Source organism: Phocoena sinus, chromosome 15 (genome assembly GCF_008692025.1).
Source record: "Phocoena sinus isolate mPhoSin1 chromosome 15, mPhoSin1.pri, whole genome shotgun sequence".
In the NCBI taxonomy this organism is placed as follows: domain Eukaryota; kingdom Metazoa; phylum Chordata; class Mammalia; order Artiodactyla; family Phocoenidae; genus Phocoena; species Phocoena sinus.
Genome location: NC_045777.1, coordinates 4354523 through 4380690, shown reverse-complemented (window position 1 = coordinate 4380690; position 26168 = coordinate 4354523). Strand labels below are relative to the sequence as shown.

Sequence of the window (26168 nt, the reverse complement as noted above, 5' to 3'; positions counted from 1 at the left end):
TGCTTCGGGGCGTTTCCACGGCTCTGCCAGCCCAGAGCCCGCCCCCCTACCCACTGCAGCTGCTACCAAAGGAAGCCCCAACAAGGGGGGTCGCTGGGCTCAGCTCGCGGTCATAAACCCCAAGGAACCCCTGGAGAAGCTCCTGTTTCTCCTCTCCTGAGTTTGTTCTTTTCCCCAAGTTTCCACAATGACTTCAGAAAGAAACACAGATGAACAAATGTCACTCTTCGTGTAGGCAGTTCACCCAACTTAACAGGTGCTCTCAATGGCAGACCTTGCTCTCATCACATACAAGTCTATTTTAAAAATACCTGAAATGGGAACTGACTCTTTTAAACATGTTAAAAATAATTATATTATTGTTCACTGTATTACCTCATTCATTTATTTGTAGTGTCACATTATTAATAACAGTATTATTATTAAGGAAAAGCCAGGTGCCTATACAGCCCAGCTTGCCAGGGAAGTCCTGCTTTACCTGTCATCCCAGTATCCCCCCGCAGTTAGCACTGCCTTGCACACTCAAACGTGTCCCGGTTGGCTGACAAATGATTAGGTCACCCTAGTTATGCACCGTGACTAACTTGTCTATGTCTGCAGTGAGTAGGGTGGGAAGCAGGGGGAGGACAGAGACCTGGATTTCAAAGGCTGGAGGGCATTCTTTAAATTGTGGCCATTCCCAACTTAAACTGTCTAGATCCGGGATTAGGACAGGAGGTCTACCGCTCAGGTTCAAAACAATCCAGCGATGAGGGCTGCAATCAACAGAGCGCAGCAGAGCTCTCCACCCCGAGGCAGTGGTATGAATGGTGCTGTTTCTAAAAGAGCTCAGTTACCTTCAGGAAGAACTAAAGGTGGCCTCGACCCCAGCACACCTGGCCTCTCTCTTCTCAGATCTTTCAGTGAGGTTTCCCGCCCCTTGCCTTCGTGGCAGATCTCTGAAACGAACTTCACTGAAGTTCAACGTTTTTCCTTGACTGGTTAGAGACAAGAATGATGAACCCAAGGTCACAGCGCCAGAGGCCCAGCCCCGAGCCCTCACTCCTAACCCAGGGAGGTCTGGGTTCTCTGGGTCAGAGGAACGGGGTGGTGTTGAGATTGGGGACACATGCACCGCTGGTGGGGACGAACCGGTGGCCTCGTACTGAAGGGCGGCTGAGCCGAAGCCCTGTGTCTACCTGGGACCCAGCAGTCCCACCGCTTGAGATTGACCCGAGAGAAACCCCTGTGAATGCACACACGGAGTAGGTGCCGGGACGGGGGGGGCAACGCTCTTCCAACAGGGACCAAGCGCATGTCAACAGGGAGGTGACTGTCAGTATCTTCTACTCAGACCAGAGACAACGGGTGACAACCCAGGAGCCAGGCAGCTTACGGGAACCAGTGCAGAAGGGTCTCTAAGATACGGGGCCAAGTGAAAAGCCACAAGGTGGCATAGACGCTGCTTGTGTTTTTTTTAAAAAGCCATTTTTCTGTGGAAACTAGCCGGTAACCTCAGGGGGATTCGAGAGGTGGGTTATGGAGCCCGCGGCTGGTGGAGGGTCACTAAGGCAGCCTTTAGCCTCAGCTCTAGTTAGTATTTTTAACTTCTTATGTAACGCATCTAATTCATATGTTCCACGTCTAATTAAACATTAAATTTTTAAGGTAATGGCTGGGAGAAGCTGCTAATATACCACGGGTCTCACGGAGTAGACATCCTGAGAAAGGGTCTTGAGGAAGATTAACTTGCCTTTCTTGTACCTAATTCCCATACTTGAGGGACGAGCTTTAGGTAGTAACTGGTGCTTTTGGAGTTGGCTGGGTATTTGAATAACGGGCAGAAAAAGAGAGCGTCGCCAAACAATCTTCGCTTTAACCGCGCCCAAGTCCTTCTCCTGGCTGCCATGTGGACTTTGCCAGGCTTGATTAGTAAGGGCCTGGTATAGTTCTATTTCTAGCTTCCCAACACTTGTAGCCGGCTCTTGCTTTGCTCTTCCTTTAATAAGGAGCCGGCAGAACGTCAGTTCTAAAGTGGATCAAGAAAAGAATGTGAAGCTCTGAACTGTCCATTTGGGTGCTGACAAGAAATAGACCTGGAATCAGGGGGCTGACATCCAAGCCCTTGGCTCGCGTTCAGTGTCTCTGTGAAGGCCCCCAGTTGGCACAGCGAACCAGGCACTGAACCTGGACCACAAAAGATCCCGTCTGAGAGACGGCTTTGCCACTAGCTGGCAGGTCCCACCCGCCTCTGAGCCTGTTTCCTCACCTGTACAGCCAAGAAGCTAAGATTTGCTCTCCCAGGTCCCTTCCAGCTCGGGGATGGCTTCTGTCCTCCATCGGGGTGCCCCTCCCTGGTACCCCCCTTAGCGCCAGATTCCTTCTGCTCCCACGGCTGCCCTTCCATCGAGCTCCAGACCCATGACCTCTTTCTGCCTAGTCAACTCCTCCTCACACGTGGTCCAAAGGCACTTCTAACTCCACAGGTTAGGGACTTCCCTGGCAGTCCAGTGGTTAGGATTCAGTGCTTCCACTGCGGGGGGCACTGGTTTGATCCCTGGCCGGGGACTAAGAGCCCGCATGCTTCGCAGCACGGCCCCCAAAAAAAAGACCCTAACCCCACAGGTTAGTTAGAATGGCCGCCTCTCACCCCACTCACCCCATCAGAACTCGAGGTCCCACGCCCCCTCGAGCCCAGGGAAAAGCAATGACTTCAGCCATTTCCGCCAGGTGTCATCCTTCACCCAGCCAATGCCCCACATCCATGCTGCTGCCAGGCCTTGTTGGTCAACCTCCTAAATAACTCTCAAAGTCGTGCTCCCAGCCACCACCATCTCTCTGCCCCTCAAATTCCAACCCCCTACCCCGTGGCCAGAGAGACTTTTGAAACCGACAACCTGATGATGGCACCTCCTGTCCATCAGGACAGAGGCTTCCCTGTTCAAGACACAATAAAGACCGCGTTTCGTCCTGCCAGGCCAACGAGGCCCTGCGTGGCAGCCCCTGCCCACCCTCCAGACCCAGCTCACTCTGTGCCCCAGTTCCGCTGACCTTCGGCTGGTTCCCCTAACCCGTCATCCTTTTCACTAGAGGGTTCGTGAACGCTATTCCTGACCTTGGAACTGTACGCCCGACCCCCACCCCACGTTCATCCTTCAGTTCACAGCTCAAGTGTGCACATATCATCTTCCCAGTAAAGTATTCCCTGATGTGCCCAGATCGAGGGCAGCTTCCTCCGCCATATACTCTGGAAAAAAAAAGCACGTTTCTTTTCCAGTGCCCTTAGCTCGAGTCGGGCGTAATGAGAACCTCCTTCACGTGGTGATGCATTGTTTCCAGATCCCTAGCTCCGGGTGGAGAGACAGGGTCGGAGAGAGCTCACCTTCATATCCTGGTGCCTAATACAGAGTATGGCCCATAGTGGGTACTCAGTGCATTTCTGTAGATCAAACTATGGCTTCTGAGACCTTCCATCGAGAGGCCACAGAGAGCTCATACAGCTTACCATCAAAAAAACAAACAACTCAATCAAAAAGTGGGCAGAAGACCTAAATAGACATTTCTCCAAAGAAGACATACAGATGGCCAACAGGAATAAGAAAAGATACCCAGTATCACTAATTATTAGAGAAATGCAAATCAAAACTACAATGAAGTATCACCTCACACCAGTCAGAATGGCCATCATCGAAAAGTCTACAAATAACAAATGCTGGAGAGGGCGTGGAGAAAAGGGAACCCTCCTACACTGCTGGTGGGAATGTAAGTTGGTGCAGCCACTGTGGAGAACAGGATGGAGGTTCCTTAAAAAACTAAAAATAGAGCTACCATATGACCCAGCCATCCCACTCCTGGGCATACATCCAGACAAAACTATAATTTGAAAAGATACCTGCACCCCTATGTTCACTGCAGCACTATTTACAATAGCCAGGTCATGGAAGCAACCTAGGTGTCCAATGACAGATGAGTGGATAAAGAAGATGTGGTATCTAAGAGGCCACTAAGAGACAAGACCCAACACGACTGGCCTCTCCCACTTTCCGTTAGGCCCCTTCTGCCTCGCTGGGCTCCTGCCAATCCTAACCATCACCCTCCTGCTTCTTCACCCTTACGACCACCATCAGTGACAGCTACCCTACCACTGACCGAACGAACTCTCATTGCAGCAGCTCAGTACCAGTTTGCTTGCCATCAACCACTACTAAGCAGTTCCTATTTCTTTCCTCATGTGATCACCTCCACAACCCTGGAAGGAGGTTTCTTTGGACCCTAGAAGGATCTTATTCTGCAACTGTGGAGGCAGAAGACCAGACAGGTAATGCCACTGGTTAGCTATGAAGCAGAAGGAGGCAAGGTGTATATTCAGCCCAGCTGGTCCCAAATCTGGCTTCTTCCTTCTCATCCCAACTCCCTCTGTTGAGTTCCTCTCATTGGATACCATCTTGTTTCCTTTTAAAACACACCTAAACACTATCAGAGAAAAGACATTAAGAGAAAATCCCTTTAAAGGAAGAAACACAACGCGGATGCGCCATTGCACCCATCTCATTTAGAAAAGGAGCAAAGATTCTTGTCTCTCGCATACTTTCAGAGAACATGGCGACACACAAAGGAAGGGTGAAGAAACCAGAAAAAGATGAAAGAATAAAAACACCAATTTAACTAAACGATATGGCTAACTCTAAGACAAAAGAATAAACGAAAAATTATTTTAAAATTTAAAAAAGCCCAGAATTACCAAATATCACAAAACTGTGGCGTCGAAAAGGACATGAGTTGGAAGTTCCTGATTTTGAGATTTCAGACAATGCTAAAATTTCCAAATAAATATGGAATGCCAACCTGGGTTGCCACCCAGTTTTTCTTTTTTTTTAAATATGCTAAGTAAAGTCATTTAAAAAACTAAATAAGGGCTTCCCTGGCGGCACAGTGGCTGAGAGTCCGCCTGCCGATGCCGGGGACGCGGGTTCGTGCCCCAGTCCGGGAAGATCCCACATGCCGCGGAGCGGCTGGGCCCCGTGAGCCATGACCGCTGAGCCTGCGCGTCCGGAGCCTGTGCTCCGCAACGGGAGAGGCCGCAACAGTGAGAGGCCCGCGTACCGCAAAAACAAAACAAAACAAAAAAACTAAATAAAAACCAAATTTAAAAACAAAATCTTAAAACCAGAAAACCCATATCACTATCTCTTGTCACTCAAAAAGAAATGACACTGAAATACCAAAAGGTAGGATGCTTACGCTGCCTCCATCTCAAGGACAGCCCCTTCCCTGAATAAACTGAACCTGATGAAAACCCACTACAGCATCTGTATTTCTCTCACTTCACCGCGCACTGGCATCTGGCAACCACCGACTCAGCTCAAGCCGCTCCCTTGTGCGGGACTCCCTTCTACAAAATCTTCCTGCGTCAACCTCCGCTGAGCGTTGGCCTGAGCAGGCTCCTGGTTGCCTCATAAACCAACCAATTCTAACGGTAGCAGAACAGGAGAAAAATGCACAGAAATCAATACCGTTCCTATAAGCACAAGGGAAACAGCCTGAATATAATGATGAAAGAGGGTCCATTCACAGTAGCAATAAACACATCAAATACTTGGGAAATATATATATTCACGTATCAAATTCCACATGTATACATCAGAATTATATAAAGAAAGCACAAATCCTTAATGGGAGAAATAGAAACTCAAACGAAGAGAGAGACCATACTTCCGGCTGATGGCTAAACACAGAAAAAAATGACGCTATTTCCTAACTTATAGATTAAATGAAATTCCAGTCAAGGCATCATCAGGGTCATTATGGAACTTGACAAGAATGATTCTTAAACTCTTTTTTCTTCTTTTCTTTTTTTTTTTTTTTGCAGTACGCGGGCCTCTCACTGCTGTGGCCTCTCCCGTTGCGGAGCACAGGCTCCGGACGCGCAGGCTCAGCGGCCATGGCTCACGGGCCCAGCCGCTCCGCGGCATGTGGGATCTTCCCAGACCGGGGCACAAACCCGTGTCCCCTGCATTGGCAGGTGGACTCTCAACCACTGCGCCACCAGGGAAGCCCTCTTTTTTTTTTTTTTTTGTCTGTGCTGGGTCTTCGTTGTGGCATGAGGGCTTCTCTCTAGTTGTGGCATGCGGGCTTAGTTCCCCCGCGGCCTGTGGGATCTTAGTTCCCACATGGACGTGGGGATCGAACCTGCGTCCCCTGTATTAGAAGGCAGATTCTTAACCACTGGACCACGAGGGAAGTCCCGAATCTTAAATTCTATAGAAAAATAAATGGACAAAACCATCAGAGGAGTCTGAGATAATACGCAGTAAGAAGATTCTTGCCCCAGCAGATCTTAAAATATAGCATGAAACGATGATCATTAAGGCTGTAAACCAACTAAACCAATGGGGAATGATGCCACAGCTTAACAAACGCGGCAGAAGTAAACTCGCTACCAATAAAAGATACAGAAGCCGCACTATGCCACCGCTGTCCTGAGGACAGGCTGATGTTTTTCAAAACCTTCCCATCTCAATTTGGAATAGGAATTTCAGAGTTTGTTTTTTTTTAAAAAACTAATTAAGCAACATCAGAAAATTTCAAAGTGACAAAGATGAAGATTTCCTGACAATCTAGAAAAACGTTTCGTATTCCTGTGTGTTTCCTATTCCCGTGTGTTTCGTATTCCTGTGTTTTGAATTCTTAGGGCCATCTCAAGCTCCCACCTCCGAGGCTGTCCAAAACACAACTTGAAATTCCTTAGATTCATCTTGTTCTCTAATTATGAGTGTGAGGGTGGGGTGGCGGAGGTGCTGGCAGCGGGCGCCAGACAGGGAACCTTCTGGGCTCCTTAGTCAGGGGCTGCAGCCCACCGGCCCAGCACCCAGCAGGCCCCACAGGGCCCTCTTGCTGTTCTCGGCTTCCCAACTACACGGATGGTTCTCAAGGGCAATTAGGCCTGAAGTCCTCACTTGCCGCGAATCAATCAGACCTCAGCAATTTGGAAAAACAAAAGTCTTGCTCTTCCTTCTTCCCTCAGGAGTGGAGAGGTGGGAGGGAAGTAACGGCTCTTTTACGAAGGAGTTTCTAGACCAGCAAAGGGAAAAACTCCCAATTTACAATGATTTTTAGCCAAAAAAAAAAGTATGAAGGTGGGAGGCTCCAGAAGTCGTCATCACCAGACAATAGTGAGTTTTCATTTCTGATCTGAGAAGACCTGTTCTTTTTTCTTCTAGTTTTGTGACATTTTCTTTACCTTGGGTGGTTCACGTCTAACTGTGGGCCCTGCTGGGACCTGTATTATCCTGGCAATGGAGGTGACCTTGTCCATCATCTGCCCCAACATCTCAGGACTCTCATGCACAAAGGAAGAAGCGGGGGGTAGGCCTCCACCAGAAGCAGGAAGCAGAGGTCGGTCACCTGGACCACACCTGGCCGTGGACCTGCTGACAGGGAGCTGATCCAGAGCATCCCCTGGCCCCTGCCTAGCTGACAGGTCCCACAGCCTCGGGGTGCCACAGACCCTCACACCTGTGCGGGCAGGATGGCCCTTCCCCGACTGCCACTGGGAAAAACAAAGCCGAGAGCAAGAAACAAATACCTTAGAATCCTCTTCAAGTCAAAGCACTGTCACGATGAATGAGGCTGATTTCCCCAGTTATGAGGACGGGCTGATTACAGAGCCCAGCATCATTTGTCCGAAGATAATTGCCTCAATTCTCCACTTCACTTTGCACATATAGAAACAGTCCCAATCTACCGAAGCCTCAGTGACTAGATATGTTAAATTGGTCTAATCACGTCTTGAAGAGCTTGGGCTGAAAGGACAGCTCCGAGTGCCTGAACCAGGACACCAGCGAGCCTCTCTCCCTCGGCCCCGCTGCTGCCTCACTCCCCCGCCACGTCTGAAGGGGTGAGTCAGACCCTCAGCAGAGAACAGAAAAACAACTCTGAGGCTCTCTGTCAGTGTCTAGTGGCCGGGGGCCTGGGTGGACAAAAGCTCCGCCACGCACCACAGGATGTTCCCGACAGCCGAGTGGTCCTCTGCAATCAGCAGTGTTTTCAGCCACCGCCCACCAGCCTCGGGAGGGGCAGCTCTGCAGGGCAGAGGACACAGCTGACACCAGCACCACCGGGGCCATGGGCAGCGCTGGCCACGGGAGAGCACCAGGCAGGCTGGAGCAGGGCAGGTGACAGAATCCAGGCGCCATTTCTCCAGGACAGAGCCAGGCAGAGGGCCAGAGTCCAGGGTGAACCAGGGACCACATCAAATGAAAGCTTTGGCTCTGAGAGCCAGAGCCAGAGCAGAGGAAGGGAGGCACCGCGCCCCAGGAGGACCTGCCCACCCAAGCTTACATTCTGCCTGGGGGAGGGGCCTTCCAGACACTTCCTGTTGGATTAGGAGCCTAGAAATTGCCCCTCCCATGACAGGAGTAGGTAGGTAGGCAGGTAGGCAGGCAGGTGGGTGTTGCGTTGGTAGGATTACCTCTGACAGCGCACAAAGCCAAGAGAAAAGAAGGGCCACTCCTGAGAGGATGACCCCAGCAGCTCTGCACAGGGACACAGTTCACTTCTGATCCTATCTCCCTTTAAAAACGAAGGGCACAAATAGAACATTGTAACCCCAACAAAGGCCTGGACAGAAGCCAGCCATGTCAAAGAGATGATGATTTCCCCCTATTGTTTGCTTCTGGCTCTAGATGGCACACCCCCAAAATCACAAAGTCAGGAGCCCGGGCTCATCGCCCTTTCTACTGGTGAGAGCCGACAGATACCAGCGCCATCTGAGTGACAGCGACGTGGCACCCCAGAAAAGCGAGCCAAATGCTCTTGTATTGTACCCAGACCTCTCGGGGGGGGGGGGGGGGTGGGCAGGCAGCAAGGCAATGCCAAATTCCCAGTGGGCTTGAGCCTTTCTGGCTGATTGCCACAGTCAGTGGTGGGGAGCACGTCATACTCCCTGAGTTCATTTCTACCCAAAGGAAGGTTTGAAAAGCTCTCCATCTCTAAAATTAGTCCTTATCAATGACTGTCCACAAAAATGTGTTCAAGAGTGATTGTACCCACTCGCCTGGCGGAGCAGAACCAAACTTTTGTGTCTCATCTTGGAAAACGTGTTGGTGCCGAGGGGACCCATGACAATGGCCTGGCGAGCCTTTTGAGAATTCACGTGAGTCATCTGTCTCCCCCAGAGTGACTAGAACAGGGCTTCGCACACAGTAGGCATGCGGGAACAGGTGGCTTGAAAGCACTCCTCTAATGGGCTTCAAAAAAAAAAGAAAAGAAAACCTCAAAGTCAGACGAGGTAAAAGCCCACCTTTCAGAAAACCACCAGATGAGCTCTCCCTGACTGTAACCACTGTCAGGCAGCTTCCCTCCCTGGTTTATCTATCTGGCGAGGATTTAGAATGTGGCACCTGTTGGCAATCCACTCTTTAATAGTTGGAGGCATTTCACATTGACATGCATGTTGTCAGATGACAGGGTTTGGTCACTTCTCAATCACCTCCGTCTCCCCACGATGCCTGGAAGAGTGTCTTGGTCACAGAAGTGACTCAACGTGAGACTGCTAACCAGCCAATTTCGTTTTTAATTTCCGAGACAGCTCCGGGAGGGGAGGCAACGAGGCCCGATACAATTAATAGACAGAGACGGATTTCTTTGCTTCAGCAAGTGAGCTGCGGAGCGGAGAGTCACAGAGCCCTACCCTGGTCACAAAAGGCCCACCGCTGGCCGAGCCTCCATCACTGACACCTGTTTGCTCGTGTCCTGAAACTGCCACACAGACATTCCTTCCTGCTGCTGAGCCACCTGCACTTTCAAATGCTTCTAAAATAGAAGCCGAGTCGGAAGAGCATGTCCATCAACAGAGCCCCCAGCCCCTCTCCCAGGGCCTCCAGATCCCTTTCATGGCACCAGAATCTGACTTGAAAAGAACTCGGGGAGCGTGGAGTTCTAATTCCACCTGGCTCAGGAGTCCCAGGGAAAACATCTCTAATATGTGGTCACCTGTCCTTTGATTTAACGCCGCTTCTGACAAAGAGCCACCATCTCCTGACAGCCGTTCCATTTCAGAGCCCTAATTGTTGGAATATCCTTCCTTGGGCTGAGCTGAAATCTGCCTGTTGAAACTGCCTCCCATAGGTTCTAATTTTGCCCTCCCGAGGCACAGAAAATACACCTTAATGCCTTTTCCACGGGACAATCCTTTAAGGGGCTGAAGACACTTATTCTTCACGGTTCGTCCAAGTAAGACCCTGATCGTAATGAACTGGGAGCTGCGCTTTCCCGTCCAATGGGTCCAGGAGCCTCCCTCTGGCAGAGAGCCCCGCCGGTGATATATGTCCGCACTTCATTTGCCGCAGACAGACAGAGCCCCTGGTTCCTTCGCCTGGTAACAACCCGAGGCCGTTCATCACCCACTTGCTCCTTTTCGAAGTTCACTCCGCAGCGGGCACTTTAAAGTCATGCATGTAATGCATTTAAAGAGCGCTTTCTGCAGAGCCATTTGCTCAGCCCCGGCACTAAGTGCGAGACGGAACAGTATTTCAGCGACGTCCTCCTGCCCCCAGAGCCCGTGCCGAATGTACGCCAGAAATGTATCGGTAACTATACATGACTGGGGCTCTAAATGCAGTGCTTTGTTAAATGTTCATTTGCTGATTAAAATGCATCTTGCAAAGAAAGTGCATTAGTAATGCAGAATCTAGTCCAAAAATATGTATTATGTAATGCACATTTTTTAATAATGCAGGCAATCTCGGTGTATCTATATTAGTGGATCGGCTCTGGGCTGCCAGCTCCATTATAGGCAGAAAGCACTCCTTTTGCAAAACGAAGTACTTTCTTATGTACGCTAAAGAATCATAATCCACCTCGTTGCTGACAGCTGGCCTTTGTCTCCACTGAAAAGGCATTCGGCAGCACCCACATATTCCTGAGTTTTTCCCAATGTGCCCTGAGAACCACCTGAACGATGTCTTTATGTTCCACTCACTGTCAGGGGGGCTGGGCTGATTGAAGAAAGCAAGCGGGCGGGTCAGCGTGAGCAGAACCTTTGGAAATGTCTCAGGTTGGGGCTGAGAGACCAGGATTTGAGATCTGCAGCTCCAAAGGGCCCTGTCCCGTGTCCCCTGATACCATCCATATGATGACTGGAGCCATCCAGACACCTGTGATAATAAAACCCTTTCAGTCGCTCTGCAGAGTGGTAAGGAGGAGGGCACAACGAGAATGCAGACGTCTGTCTTTTTACGAGGTTTGCAATCAATCCCACTTTATTAGACCAATCAGTATTTTAATGCTACAAACTAACTCGAAGAAAACAAGATGCAAGATAGACACAGCCAAGAAGACAGGGCAGGAGCATTCAAGACCACCCCCAGCGAAGATGCAGAAACAAAACCTCCACGTGTCAAAACAGTCGCTAGGATCTCACTAAGGTCTTAACTCTGGGTTCAGCAGCTCTAAGGCAGGCATGGTGCGCAAGGGATAAGGGTGAGTCACACCACACTGAGGAATAGCTGTGGGTGCAGGACACTTCGGGCACCAGGAAGCAGTGCCAGGAGGGGACACCTGGTGGACCACCTCAGAAGGGAAGGCAGAATTACCTCATGGACTCTTCAAGTTTCCCCCATGTTGATTCAAAGACAAGAAAAACCACCTGTCGCACCTGTAAAGCCTTGTTGTTGCTTCCACAGATTCTAGGAAGATGGTTTTGCCCTGAGTTATACCACCGGTGGACCTGTCACAAGGGCAAAAGTGATGCTCCGTATTTTAACGGGGAGGGCATGCACAACCCAGAAGCAGCAGTCAGGTTACAGCTGGAACCCCAGAGCTTCCGAAGCACCATCCTGCCTGAGCAACGACCACTCCACGGATCCCCCTCCAGGAGGACATGGAATTCACCTGATTCTCCAGGGCTGAGAAAGAGATGGACTCATTTCCTTTGGGGCTCAACGACATGACCTAGGGTGTCGAGCGGTCCCTTAGCCCTAATGCTCTGGTTGATCCAATAATTTTCTCACTAGAATGCACGCCGGGTTAAACAATGTTGGTGGGTAAGGAGGGAGTCCTGAGCGGTTTAATGCTCTGAGTAACAGCAGATTAATCCTAAGTATCCTTTCCTTGATGTAAGATTTTCTTTTCTTTCCTTTTCTTCTTCCTACTCTATCTTCAGCACCTAGAACAGAGCTTGGCATGTGCTAGGCACTCAACATTTGTTGAATGAACTCACTTTGTTGAATGAACTCACTTCGTTGAAAACCTATTTATGAAAAGAGCTTTGAGTGGTACCCAGCGGTTTCCTTGATAGCTGGTCGCCCTGCAGCGCCCCCCAGGGGCAGACAATTGGCTGCACCTACTGAATAGCACAGATATTAACTAGTGGTTCCAGCTAATTAGACTTTCGGCACATGTTCTCAGCTAGAGCTCAGGGTGGTCCACCAACGGGCTTGGGGACGTGTAAACCATCACTCCATCTGTGTGTGGGGGTCCTTCTTAGGGAAGATGCTCATCTACCCATTAGGTAACTAATTAGTCTCTTGAGACCGCATTGGTGGTTGGGGGGATTGGAAACTGCTCAGATTACGGTCACTGTACCAGGTCTGCCAAAGGTGATCTCACGATTAATGACTGCCTGAGGTTACCATGCTCAGACTATTGAGCCCCTGGAAAATGCTCGGAACCGCACCGTTAATACTGACGTACAGAAGCTCATTCCTCCGGAATATCCGCAATTTTGCGGTCTGGTTTTTAGCTGCTTCGGGCTTTGTTCAACTTATCGATAACCCTGGAGAAGCTGGGGAGCGGTACGGACCCCACGGAGAACCCATGCCTAGCTGCGCAAGCACCCTAACCCGTAGCTAGCTCGCTCGCTCGCTCCTTGGCACCCGCCAGGCCCCCAGCCGCTCCCATCGCCCAAATCCTTTCAAACAAGGTTCCCTCCTGCCACCTGCCGGCCCATTAGGGTCTACGCCTCGGGCTCGGCGCCACTGCGCAGCTCACGCGGAGCCGCCCCCGCCTCCCTACTGCACATGCCCGGCAGAAGTCCGGGCGCGCAACTTTGCAGAACCTCTCCGCCCCATTTGTCTTCGCCTCAGTCTCCTCTTTCCTCTCCCAGGCGAGAGGACCAGCGGAGGCACCTCTCCCCGAGTCTTAGGCTGCAGAGTCTAAGACTTAGAGAGAGGAGCCTGGGAGGAGACAGACTTTTTCTCCCCTTTTCCCATCCCTTCTTTTTGCCCAGAGAGGCAAATAGAGGCGCGGAGCTTTAGAAAGTTGAGTGCTCAAGAAGGTAGGTGCTTCCTTTTTCTCCTCGTGCCGAGGTGGGGCTGGGACCTACGGACCCAGCTTCTTAACCTCGCGAGGAGCACCTTTTCCGGCTCTAGCAGCCGATGCTCTTCGGAGCTGCTCTCTGCAGAGCCAGAGGGTGGGTCGGATTCGCCGAGTGTGTGTGAGGATGGATCGCAGATCCCGAGCTCAGCAAGGGCGCCGAGCTCGCCACAGTTACAACGATCTGTGCCCACCCGTAGGCCGCCGGGCAGCCACCGCACTCCTCTGGCTCTCCTGCTCCATTGCTCTCCTTCGCGCCCTCGCCACCTCCAGCGCCCGCGCCCAGCAGCGCGCGGCTGCCCAGCGCCGGAGCTTCCTTAACGCCCACCACCGCTCCGCCGCCCAGGTATTCCCCGAGCCCCCCGAATCCGACCACGAGCACGAGGAGGCAGACCTCGAGCTCTCCCTCCCCGAGTGCCTGGAGTACGAGGAAGAGTTCAACTACGAGACCGAGTCTGAAATCGAGTCGGAGACCGACTTCCAGACCGAGCCTGAGACCGCCCCCACCACTGAGCCCGAGACCGAGCCCGAGGACGAGCGCGGCCCCGTGGTGGCCAAGCGCCGCACCTTCGACCAGTCTCTCACTGAGCGTCTCAACGCCCTGAGGTTGCAGAGCCCCAACGCCTCCCCGAGTCGCGCGCAGCCCAGCACTCGGGAGTCTGAGAGCCCCAGACAAGGGGAGGAGCCCGAGCCCGAGGACAAGGATCCGAGGGACCCCGAGGAGTCTGAGCAGCCAAAGGAGAAGAAGCAGCGGCGGCGCCGCTGCAAGCCGAAGAAGCCCACCCGCCGCGACCCATCTCCGGAGTCTCCTTCCAAAAGGGGACCCATCCCCATCCGGCGTCACTAATGGAGGACGCGCCCCAGATTCTCCTTGTTTTCTTTGACCCAGGTTGGTGCCCAACCGCTAAACTCGGGAGTCTGGGGTCGGTGCAGGAAAGGCGGGAGGAAGGGAGGGAGAAGCAAAGGCAGGTTAGAAGGAAGGCGGGAAGAGAGCGGGCTCAGCTAGCTAGCCCTGGAGGCTGGGGCGCAGGGCGAGCTGGGAAGAGCTCCGCGAATCTCCCCCGGGGCGCTGGCGGGCGCCCGGGGGGCCAAAGGCCTGTTGGCCGGAGGGGCGGCGGGGCGCTCCTCGCGCCCCTCTGGAGACAGCCTGAGGTCTCCGAGCTGGTGTCCAGGATGCACGACTGAATTCCGGGAGCACCCCAGGTTTCGAGCTGCACACCCAGAAGGCACGGGTAAGTACTTTATGTACTTTGTTTTACATGCTTTTTTCCCTCCTAGAGTAAGTAGTCTCAAACCAGTTGGCCTTGGCGGGTGCCAGAAACGTGGTTCGGAGGTGCTCGCGCCAACTTTCAGAAAGCAGAGCCGCCCGGCGGTAGCGACACTGTTGCAATGTGCGAATACTAACCAGGCTGGGATTGGGCGACAACTCCGGAGACTGCCGGCTCCCGGGGAAAGTTGCGCGCGCACGCGCGCGCCGCTTAAGACACTCGGAGCCTAGAGCCCAGGTCCCGTCGCTGTCAGTTTGGAGCCGCCAGACCTCGGCGCCAGTGCCCCCCGCGGCTGTGCGCCGGTCTTGGCCGCCAACGCCCGTCTCCGGGTGCTTGCGGGGCCGGAGACCGCAGCAAAGAGCGTGCGCACCTGCCCGCACGCCCCAGAGCTGACCTCTAAGAGCCGGCCGGCGGTTCCCCACGAGTCACCGGTGCTTGGAAGGCAGGCAGAGGAGGTACGGGAGTCTTGGGAGGTGCCCAACGGGCTACCAGGGTTGGTGGCGTGGGCTTGGTCACGTCGGGGCATCACCAGCCTTTTGGCGCAGCTAGTCTGGTGGCGGGGCTGGGTGCAGCTTGGCTGGAGAGGTCCCGGGCTGTTTGCGCAAGGGCCTGGGGATGTAAGAGAGGGGCTAAGAGGTCAGCGAGGTGGTCACGAGCGGAAAGGTAAAGCGGAACAAGGAACAAGCTGGAGAGGGAGTCGCGCCTATCACCAGGGAACCCTACAACGCGTCCCCAAAGAGCGCGGCACCCGCCGAGCTGGGGAAAGGTGTTGGATCCGACGCAAGTCCTTGGGCGATTGGTCGAGAGAGGGCAGGAGCTGGCGGCTACGGCAGCCTCGAGGAGGGGAGGGGAGGGGAGGGGAGGGGAGGCTGCGCGCACCGGCCATTTTCAGCTCCGGTGGAGCTAAGTTTGGAATCTGTAACCTGGAGGCGAAGCTGCCCTGGTGTCGGAGTACAAAAACGGCCGCAATCCGGTAACGCACCTTCGGTGCGGAAAGTGTGCCTTTCTCACCAGTCCTGGGGGAAAAGTCCTGGTTAGTGAAATGTACTTACAAAACCTCACCCGATTTGGAAGTTGGCTTTATCTTGGTGCGCGCGCGTCTCATTTGGCGTTGGTTTGAGCTATTCCGATGAGAATGATTTGGGGGGGAAAGTGAAACGTTTTGAAACTTGAAAAGACGACGGGTCAGGTTCTTAGACTCCTAAGATAAGGTTGCGGCCAGAAGGAACACACGTTAAAGGGTCTTCCTTCCAGGTCTCTTCCCTGGGCAAGGCGTCGCGGAGCCCCAGAACTTCTTCTGGGCTGCGGCGCTCGCTGACTAATGGCTGTTGGATGCCTTTCTGGTCTTCACTAGTAAATACCGGGAAGGGGGCTTCCCTGGGCAGCGGGGATACGTCCAGAAGTCTGGAGACTGCCGAGGACTTGTAGAAGGGTCCGGTGCGCCCTGGCTTTGTCTTGAAAGCGTGAAACTGCCTAAGTGAAAAGGGGCTCCCCAAAGCTGACATTTCTACTTAGTGTAAAAAACAGCGGTTCTGCGTTCCTTTCCGTGGCATTAAGTGTTCTGTTTTTTCTGTTAACGTCTTAGCAGCCTGAGTTCACCCAGTACTATGTCTCTGGTGAATAGGCAAAATCAGCCAGGGGTGCGGTTGGCTTTTTTGGTGTGCTTTTCTGTGTGAGGGCTGCCCTCACAGGCTGGGGAGTTTGGGGGGACGCGTTTTCCTGCAGAGCTGCGTTTTTCATTAGAGAAATTAGCATATCGCCTTGTTGCAGGATGAATATACAAGTTTTTTTTTTAAAGTCGTCAGTGCCTAGTCCACACCTGTCACCCCAGTCTTGGGCTCTTTTTTAACCTGAAGCCTGCATATGGAGAGGCTGTCTTTCTTAACAGTAACCAATATACCAGGTTAGTTGTTGCGGGGCGGGGGTGGGGGGGGCCCATGTAGGAACACACAGTTTGCCATCTTTCGGACGCTCCTCCATAAACGACCTGATTGTGAAAACCTGTTACCCACCCCCACCGCCCTCCCCCACTCAGTTCCCCTCCCCCACTCAGTTCCCCTCCCCCACTCAGTTCCCCTCCCCCACCCCCTCTCCTTCCATCCTGATTCCAGGGTGGAAGAGCCATTAGGCACATCCACAACAACTGAGGAGCATACCAAACCCCTATGACCAGGACTCACCCCATGGAGAGGGGGTTTTGCTACAGAGACGCTTCAAAACAACACTCTCTAGCTGAGGCACTGCTGTTTAGCTGCCTCGCTTTTCTAGCGGCATTTCTGGCAAGTTTTCCAAGCATTCCCAACTCACTAGTCTCCCGACTAGCCCTTTGTCTCACCCTGCTCAACTGGGGTGTTAGCATTTGAATGGGCTTATTTGCCCTTGCAACTTAGGAAATTGTCTTAGAAAAAGCAGACCTTAAGAGTTGACCACTGGGGTGAATTACCAGCCGGTTACAAGGTTTCGATTGGAGAGAAAGGGGAAGAGGAGGGGAAGGAGGGTAAAGCTACTTAAATTGTAAGCTCTGATATTCAGGATTTTTCATTTTGCGACATTAATCATTTGCTTCATAGAAATGTGCTTTTTCTTGGACAAAGGTGCTCTTTGAACTTTCTGAGTTGGAAAGTCATGCAGCCGTGTTCAAATACTGTGTGGTGTCAACAGTCTGGCGTAGGTTTACTTCTGAGGTTTGGCAAACAAGACTTTTAATCTGTTTATCAGAATTCAGGAATTGGGAATTTTAAAGTTTGGAATTGTTTTAAGATGATGTTTCTTTAACGCGCTAGAAACTTTTTCCCCTTGGAATTGCTATCAGCCCTTTACGCTTCAGCCCTCATTTTTAGCAGCTGTGATAGAGGGTTTAATGAGAAAGAAAGCTGAAACTTCAGTGTAGGTAAGAAGGAGGTTTGTTTGTTTTAAATAACCTGCATGGAATTTTACTTAATTTGTCTGTATTGTTACTGCTCTTCATGTAAAGGGAGGCTATGGAGAGGAAACTGAGCAGAAACCTTGGTGTTTGGGGAAAGTATGTCTCTTTAACAGAAAGGTGACCTATAACAGCAAATCACTAGAATCAAATTAAGCTTCCAGAGTGATGTCATATGCCAGCTCAAGTGCTACCCTTCTCTTAAAAATTGTCCAGCAAAGGGGGAATGAGATTCTCATATTACATCTTTAATCCCCATGTTCCAGAATGAGGGATGGAATTCCTCATCCTGCTCTAAGGGTTTGACATTAACGACGCTATTTTCTAAATCCTGATGCCCCAGAAGTGGGCAGCAGGATCTAAGACCTCAGGCTCTTCTCACGCTGGCCCTGCCCAGCAGCCCCGGGTCAGACCCGGTGGCCTCTGCCTGTTTCTTCACGTGGAAAATGAAGTAGCTGAAGAGATGGTCCTAGCACCCCTTTCCGCTCCCAACACTTGGAGGTTGATTAAGAAGCCTGGAGTTGCTCGATTTGACTCATACCAATGATTTTAATGCTAAAGGAGCCCCCCCACCCCCGCCCCCACCCCCGCCCCGAACGTTAAAGCTTGATAGAATAAAAGCACCAGTTGGGAAGAAATCCATTTTGTGTTGATCTAATTTGATTTTCCCAAATCTGGTTTTGAATTGGGGGCAAAAATGGTTTCGAGGCCAGTTAGAAATAAACAAACGATAGATAAGTAAGTAAGCAAGCAGGCAGGTTAGAGAATTCAGAATTCCACTGTGTTCTAGTACTAATGGGGTGGGGGGGGGGGCGGGGGGGGCCTCCTCAAGAGCAGATACTTAGTGTTTGTCTTAGGTGTGCTGGTTTTCCCACCTGCCCTCCCTGATCTCAGGGTCGGGGCAGGGAGCCCTGGAGCCAGCCTGGCCCTGAGCATTGCAGCCGGGAGATGCTGGCCGCTTTGGGAGAGAGCAAACTTAACAGCCCCGCTGCTTAACTGACCACAAGTGTTGAATATATTCTTTGGTAACACTTTCAAGTGCCCTGATTAGGTGAAACCTGAAAAAATAGCCCAGAGGCTGCAGCTAGTTAGGATAAACCAGTTTTCTCAACCTTTGTATTTTTTTTCTCTTATCACTCCCTCCCAGGAGCTTCTTCAGACATCTTTTTCTTAATTAGTCCTCGCCCATGAAATGTGAATGCCACAGATATAGAGATATATCGTCTGTGTTTCTGTACTGCGGGATCTGGTAATAGCTAAGGTTTTTTGGCACTCCCCCCAAACCAATCTTGTCTCTGTTGCAAATGCATGAGACAAAGAAAGCAAATGTTAAACAAACTGGTTTATGTCAAATTGAGTGATTTAACTTTTTGTTTCGTATCTTAAACTTCTGGGGGGCTGCGTATTAAAAGGCTACATATAAGGTGGATTTTACCGAAGTCTGGTTTCTCTTTCTCACACCTCATGTTTTTTCCCCAAGCCCCCCGGTGCCGACACTGGTACTAGTGCCTACTTAATTCCCACGGCAGAGAAGCCAGAGTAGACAGCCTAGGGACTCAGTTCTCCCAAGCCCAAGAGTCTGCAGTGCAGGGCCACCGTCACCTGCTGACAGCACTCAGCCAGTTGAGGCGGGACGCCTGAGATGAGCTGACGGCACGGAACCCACCCCCCAACTCCCTATTCCAGGGTAGAACCGGGAAGGCAGCCTCCCCCAGCTCCACGTGTGGACACGGCCTGTTTTTGGGGCTTATTTTAGGCTGAGCCCGTGGCCAATTAGCTGGGGGGGGCACAGATATCAGGCCATAGCTAGAGGAGGCTTCATGGACAGAGGGCAGGTGGTGGCTGTAATGGGGGGTAGACGTGAGAACGACAAAAGGAAAAGAAGGTTTGGGGGGATCACAGGAAAAAGGGAGACAAGACACCTGACAAGGAAAAGATGAGGTCTGGAGATGGGGATCACAAAGCCTATAAATGTTAGGGCTAGAAAGAACAGGTTGAAGCACGAGATTGGGGGAGAAAGAGGTTTAGGGGAGACTCCATGGCAGTCTTCAAGTACGTGGTGGCAGCAGGGGCAACGCCAGCTTAGCATCAGGAAGAGCCTTTTTCACAGTCAAGGATGACAAGGGATGGCTGCTAATCGGGGTCTCAGATTAGTCACCCTTAACCTCACCGTCCCTCTGAGAGTCTCCTACAGGCCTGGCCCAGAAATGTCAATTTCGTAGGTGCTGTAGAGTTGCCATACGTATTACCTCAGCTGCTTCAACTAAATGGAAAGATTCACAGCCTAGGAAATCTTGCTTCATATGGCTCAAATCCTAAGTCTTGGATTCCGGTTCAGGAATAGTCCCCGAATCTCAAACTTGAGCGGTGTTAAGGGGTGCAGGGCCAAAGACTCCCCCACCCCGCCCCCGCTGAAGAAGACAAGTTTCTCCTCCCAGACGCGAGAGCCGGCTTCTGAGTGCCCTGGCTTATGTTGCTGTCTCAGTTAGATTTCATTAGGAAACTGCGCTCTGGGTAATTGAGGTTGTACGCGAAGGTGAAATATACCATTCCCCTTAAATTCAAACCACTATGCCAAGAATCACCCGGGGTGCCTGGAATTTCCAACATGAATTACCAAAATTTCCAACAGAGCTTCCACTAAAGCCAAATTTCTCTTCCGGGATTCCCTCCCGCCATCCCAGCCCCCCACTTTTGCCCCTCTCAGTCCCCTTCCTGGGGTGGCACTGGAACCACCACTTCTCCCCCTGAAATACTCTGCTGCACCACCAGCCAGCGTGGAGACCACACCTTCATCCAGGTGACTGGAGAATGTCTGGACCCACCCTACAAGCGCAGGGGGTTAGATGCCTGCGGGTCTGCAGCCAGACCCGGGTGGCCGGTCCGAGACGAGGGCTGCCGAGTACAGCTAGTGAGCTGAACGGGGGGTCTGAATTCATAGTGGGAACCCTTGGCCCCTGGGGCTCCTCTGAGCAAGTCAAGTCTTCTCATACATCTGGCTGCCACTGTCTGGCACCATCAGCCCTGCATCTGCCCCTAAGCCTCATCCACTTGAGGCATTTTCCTTGCACTTAGCATTTGCCTGAAACAGCCCGGTCACGCAGACCCTTCTGCAGACAGCAGTAGGCTGCTGCCGCCTGCACCGGCCACGGCTGGCAGGAGATGCTGAAAGGGAGAAGGATGGGTGCAGCGAGTCCTAACTGAACAGTAATTAATTGAACAGCTTCAAAGTCTTATTGCTACTCAGTCAGCGCTCAGAAAACATTTGTCACCGGGAGGCTGAGAAACATAATCGCCTGAATTCGCTTCCCTCTGTCCTCCCCTTTCTGCTTTTGCCTTTTCTTCACAACCCGTGGAAAGATTCTCCTCCTCATTTGAAAGTAACCCACTGGCAGCTAATGACTCGAGGGGGCTGCAGAGAAGGCTCTTCCGCAAACTGCCCCCCACCCAGCGCCCTGCTAGGAGGAAACGCCGCCCCCAAAGATCACGTTTTCCTGGTTTCTGCTCTCTTCTCTCTTGCCTACCCCCCCTCCCTCTCAAGGGACCCTCTTCCACTTTGCTTTCTCTTTCTTGAATACAGGGATGAACTAAAAAAGCAAGCTGACAGGCAGCTACTTAAAATCTGGATGGGGCTTGTGCCTTGGGCAATGAGTGAGAGTCCCCGAACATAAGTACCCTGAGATTGTTCACTGATTATGACGTGTGCTGCCATGGAGGCGTCGATATAGCGCAAGATGGAGTTGGGGAGGCCCAGGGAGTCGTGTGGAGCCGCATCCCTGCAGGTGGCACTGGTGCCCTTCAGAGTCAACAGTGAAGAAACACCGTCCTTCCGTTTGGGGTTTTACCTCTTTACAAAAAGCCAGCCGACTGCTACCTGTGTGGCACCTGGACCGTCTGGTCTGAACAGACTGACTTCCCTTAGAAGTGCAGCTTTTAACTGAAACATGAGTAATTTTCCCATCCTTTCTTAATGCATCAAGTGGAGAAAAGTTACCCTTTTCGAGTAGCTAAGAATATATTATAATTTTCAAGAACCCTTCACCTGGATACTGAGAGCCAATCCTCTCCTCCTGTCACGGACACTTCATCTCACTGCAGCCCCTCGCACACTCCCTGTCAGATAGGGTCCAGACCCTGGCCCGCAGCTTCACCCCAGCTCAGCTTTCCTTCAGGCACCCTGACTAGCCTATCTTGCCTTCTTCTTCCTGGGCTGCGTGAACCCATTAACTAACTTTCTTCCCCCTTCCTGCTCATTCCTAGAAAAGATACACCTCTTCCCCGATAGAAATCCTTCCAGAACTGGAAATCTATGCCCCAGATACTCTGCAATTATAAAATTACAATGGCAGATCCTAAAAACCGTGCCCTCTGGCCATCTCCATCCAGGTGAAGGCCACATTTCCGTCTCAGCCAAGATCGCCAGCCCCGAATGGGCTCGCCAGATAGTCCCACCAATCAGGGTGGCCCCCAGTCAGCCCACCAGCTGACCACGCCCAGCTCTTACCATACCCGTTCCTCGGGTCCCTGTGGTCAGGCTACCCAGCTGCCTTTCAAACATCGGCCACGTTGCTGCAACCTCTCAGGTCCCACTGCTGATCTGTGGTGGAGTTTCAGCTCTGATCCCCACTCATCCAAGTGATTTGGGGTTTTCAGATTCTGGTAGCCAGTAACTAGAGAAAAATAAGAGTGGACAAAAAGGGGAACACTGGAGTTAAATGCTGGAATTTCTTCTCCTTGGTCCAACTTATCTTTAACTGTTAAAGGCAGTTCCTACTCAAGTCTAAGGGTCCTTTCTCCGCCCACAGCAGTGGGGCAGTTTCAACTGGGGGTGATTTTGCCTCTCGGGGGACGCTTGACAAAATTTAGAGACATTTTTGGTTGCTACAACTAAGGGGATGCTACTGGCATCTAGTGGGTAGAGGCTAGGGATGCTGCTAGGCGTCCTTCAGTGCCCGGGACAGTCACCACAGCAAAGAATTACCTGGCCCCCGATGTCACCAGTGCAGAGGCTAAGAAACCACCATCGAGATGTGATCTGTTGACCAGTTCTTAAATTCTTCACTCCGGCGTACTCCCACCCATCCCGTCCTAGGCCCGCTGCTCTCTCCTGTAATGTCCCCCCTTTTCTTCTCCAGTGCTCCAGGTGTTTGAGCTTCTATCACCAAACATATATGTCCCCTTGAAGGTTTTCTCTGATCTAGTGATTTCACATCCTAAGAAGGCTAACCATCCCTTTGAATTCGGGGTCTTTACCTTCCATCTAAACTTTGGTCTCTTCCTCCTAAATAATAAGCTGCAGAAAATCTCCACCCAGACTGTACGTCCTTCCTTCCCCCCTGCCATGTCTACAACCAGACTGGCTCCACCACCATGCCAGCTTCTCTCCAGATCCTCCACAACGTCCCTATCCCACAGGTGTCCCATCATCCAGGCGCCAGACTTGACTCCGCCACCCTTGGTGCGTCGCACAGAAGTCGCTGGAGGGTCCTCTGGGATCCCTCTTGAGTCCCTCCCTCCAGCCCTCCTGCTTCCTTCCCTGTGCGTGGTTCTCGCTCCCTTAAAGGTCATGACCAGACACAGCCTCCTTTGTTCTCTTCGACAGGACCATCCTCCACACTGCCTCAAACCTGTCCTAAAACTAGGCTCAAATCCTCACTTGCAGGACAAAAAATTCAGTATCTCTTCCATTTCCTACCAAAAGAGCCTCAAAACTGCCTGCCCTGAGACATCCTACCCAATTTTTCCTGCCTCTCTCCCCCACTGGTCCTCCCAGACCCGGCAAGGTGGCCTGTTCTCTTTACCCAGCCATGTGCCACGTTTCCCACTGTTGGATCTTTGTTCGTGGTAGGCCAACGTCTCCCATCCCCCCCCCCCTTCTGTTCACAGCCTAGACACCTATCCCTCCACAGAGGCCCACGTGAAACTCTATTTTCTCCAACAAGGTCCCCCCAGTTGCAGGTCTTTTCTTTCCTTTTTATGTCGCTTAGCCTCTGCGAGGGAGGCCTGCTCTCTGCCCAATCTGTATCCCGCCAATGCCTGTGCTCTCCTGGCAAACAACCAGGATGCTACCGGCTCGTGAGGAGGTAAAACAGAGACCCTGTGCCCATTCCTTGCTGACGTGGGCGGCGCGCGAGGCCTGGCGAGAGCAAACCGTCCCTCTGGGGCCCCCATCGTGGCCTCCCTGAGGCTCCAAACCGCGACGTCTACTAACCTTCCACTTCGGCAGGGCTCAGCACCCCCGCGACCTCAACTCCTTATCCATCTGGGGCCGCTCCTCTGCAGCGGGGCAGTGAGCCCCTCTCCTCAGGGTCTGGGCCCTCTACCTCCAGGCCCTGGAAAGCCTGCTCCTCGCCTCACCCCGGCGGCCGATCCCTGTTAGGTGGGCTCGCCCACCGCCATCGGCGAGAACAAGGGTTGGTCCCTGAGAGCCCTCACCTCCCCTTTCAGCCTTGGTGACTTGGGGCGCCAGGAAGAGCGACCCCACGGCGCCACCCAGCCTCGTGGCGGTCCAGGCCTGGCCGCCATACGCCCGCCCACCAATCCGCTTCTAACCACCCCGGCCGCATAACCTCTTAGGGCGTTCCAACGCGGCGCCCCCTATTGGACCTCCCACTCATATCCGGTTTCCGGTCCGACGCCCCCCGCTCATTCGCCAGGCAGCCTTGATTGGCGTGACCCCAGCCCAATGGCCGACCCAGCGCTGGGGTCGGAGGGGAGCGAGTTGACTGTTGCGACCCAGTTGGACCATTCAGTGGATGCCCAAAAGGTTGAGCCGTTACGCGTGGGAATAGTTGTCCAAAGTTTGAACCAAAGTTCAGTGTTGGCACTTGGAAGTGTGTAGACCCGAAGAGATGAGAGGAGACGCCCTTGGGGAGGCTCCACACGTTACCCGGGGTCCAACTTGGTCAGCTTCCTCCTCGCAGCGCGGCCACGTGCGGGGGCAGTGAGGCGCTCTGCCTGTGACCCCCCTCGTTTGAAGAGGGTTGCGTTAGGTTTCACGAGGTTGGAGCATACGTGCGTACGTGGTTCGCTCGACTGCGGCTGGCAGATACAGCGATCCAGGCAGTGCGATCCCGGCGATGCGCCCCACTTGCCGCATCCCGCCGCCCCTCCCCCCGCCCTAAGGCCAGGCGACCACCTGACTCTTGCCCAGCTGCCTTACACCTAAAAGTGGCTCACAGGTCCCTGTCACCCACTGGCGAGTCAGATACGATGCCATGCCCGAGTCCCGGGTCTTACGCGAACAGCAAATTTTTCCTGGGGCTCAAAGCCAGATTTCGCCGACCCCAAACCCAGATCAGTGTGCATGCACGCACGAGCCCACCCAAGTGGTGTAGGCATCGATCCCCGCCGGCTCGGAGCCCACCACGCGCTACGGCGACGGGAATGCAGCCGGGCGACTGCCGGGTTTGTGGCAAGACTCGTGTGCCTCCTCAGCGGGCTCAAGCGCTGGAAAAGTAAAGCTGCTGCTCTGGGAGACCCACAGCGACAGCAGAAGGACTGGAAGGGGGCTGGAGGAGGGCTGGAGCGGGGCTAGAGGAGCAGACTGACCACCCCCGCAGCCGGTGCCCGAGGCGGGGAGCAGCGCACAGCGGCCGCAGCTGCCCGCGCGGCACGGTGTGTATTTTTGGATTTGGTGCGCATGGGGTTTCTCAGTCTCTGAGACCACCCTAAACCGGCTGTAAATTTCAACTGAAATTCCATTTAGCGCTTCCCCCCGCACAGTAGGACCCCCGGAACTCTGGGGCCTACAGTCTGTGGGGTCCCTGTGTGCGTCCCACGCCCCCGCGTTCCGTGCCGCGGCAGCTACCGCTTAGAGAGTCTCGGTGGTAGATGCCCGAGACCCTCTTATTCCCCTGTATTTATCATAGTCCCCATAAACGGGGAGGAACCCTGCCTGCGCCACCGCAGGCCACTGCTGAGACCCCAGAGTGTGGTGGGGATGGGGGACATAGAGGTGCTTTATAGGAGCCAGCCTCGGCAACCGGCAAACAAAAACGCAGAAGCGATGGAAAGTACCCCAACACATTTTAAAAACAAATTGCGTGCTCACACTCGGCACCCCTTGCCCCTCGCCTCCTGCCTGCTCCGCCGGTGGGCTCACGACCACCTGTCGCATCCCATCCCCGCGCGCGCCTGCACCCCCTTCCCACCCGCGCAAAGCCTTGCGCTCCAGACCTGGGCGGGATCCGAGGCTGCCCAGGGCTGGGGGCTGGGGCTCAGGGGTTCAGGGGTAATTTGGGGTTATGAAACACTCCTGCAGTCCCCCCTCCCCTCGAGGAGAGTCTGTTGGGTCTGGGAGGGAGGGTTTCAGCTCCTGCGCTCAAGCAGCCCGGGGCCCACGTCTTGCATCACGTGTCCCGCAACGCAGGAGAGCTCTCTCTCTGGCCAGGGGAGAAGAGAGGAGAAAGACTCCAAATCAGTCAGCGAGAGGACTGGAAGGAACCAAAACGTCCCTGCGAGGCCTGAGCTCATCAGCCCCCTTACCCAAAGTCCGGGGCTCCCGGCTCCCGGAGCCTGCTCCCGGAGCCACCTCGGCCGGGGCTGGCGTCCCCTGGTGGCAGAGAAAGAGCACTACGAGCGATTTTCGGACCGAATCGGCACGCTCCTCTGATCCAAGCAGGCGGGGCTGGCCTGGAGCTGAGAGAAAGAGAGAGGAGGGGACGAAGCAGGCCTAAGGGGGG

At 53.1% G+C, this 26168-nt stretch overlaps 2 protein-coding genes and 1 long non-coding RNA gene across 8 annotated transcripts in view; 2 read left to right on the top strand and 1 right to left on the bottom strand.

Moving 5' to 3' along the window:
• LOC116740991 overlaps positions 1–24021 on the bottom strand; it is a 32573-nt gene extending 8552 nt beyond the window's left edge. For 5 of the 6 annotated variants that reach the window (XR_004345990.1, XR_004345994.1, XR_004345993.1 and 2 more), the window contains exons 1-2: positions 23696–24021; positions 21989–22154 (exon numbers count right to left, since the gene is read on the bottom strand). This is a non-coding gene — a long non-coding RNA (uncharacterized LOC116740991). The remainder of the gene's footprint in view (positions 1–21988; positions 22155–23695) is intronic. The other variant, XR_004345991.1, reaches the window with a different exon arrangement.
• Positions 12132–26168, top strand: part of LOC116740990 (neuroendocrine secretory protein 55-like) — a 58174-nt gene continuing 44137 nt past the window's right edge. The window contains exon 1 of the mRNA XM_032607196.1: positions 12132–14182. Within this exon, the coding sequence (XP_032463087.1) occupies positions 13421–14140 (720 nt within the window). The 5' untranslated portion in view covers positions 12132–13420 and the 3' untranslated portion in view covers positions 14141–14182. The remainder of the gene's footprint in view (positions 14183–26168) is intronic.
• The window catches only part of GNAS (GNAS complex locus), a 66807-nt gene continuing 54752 nt past the window's right edge, over positions 14114–26168 (top strand). Inside the window, exon 1 of the mRNA XM_032607184.1 lies at positions 14114–14182. Coding sequence (XP_032463075.1) covers positions 14140–14182 — 43 coding nt within the window. The 5' untranslated portion in view covers positions 14114–14139. The remainder of the gene's footprint in view (positions 14183–26168) is intronic.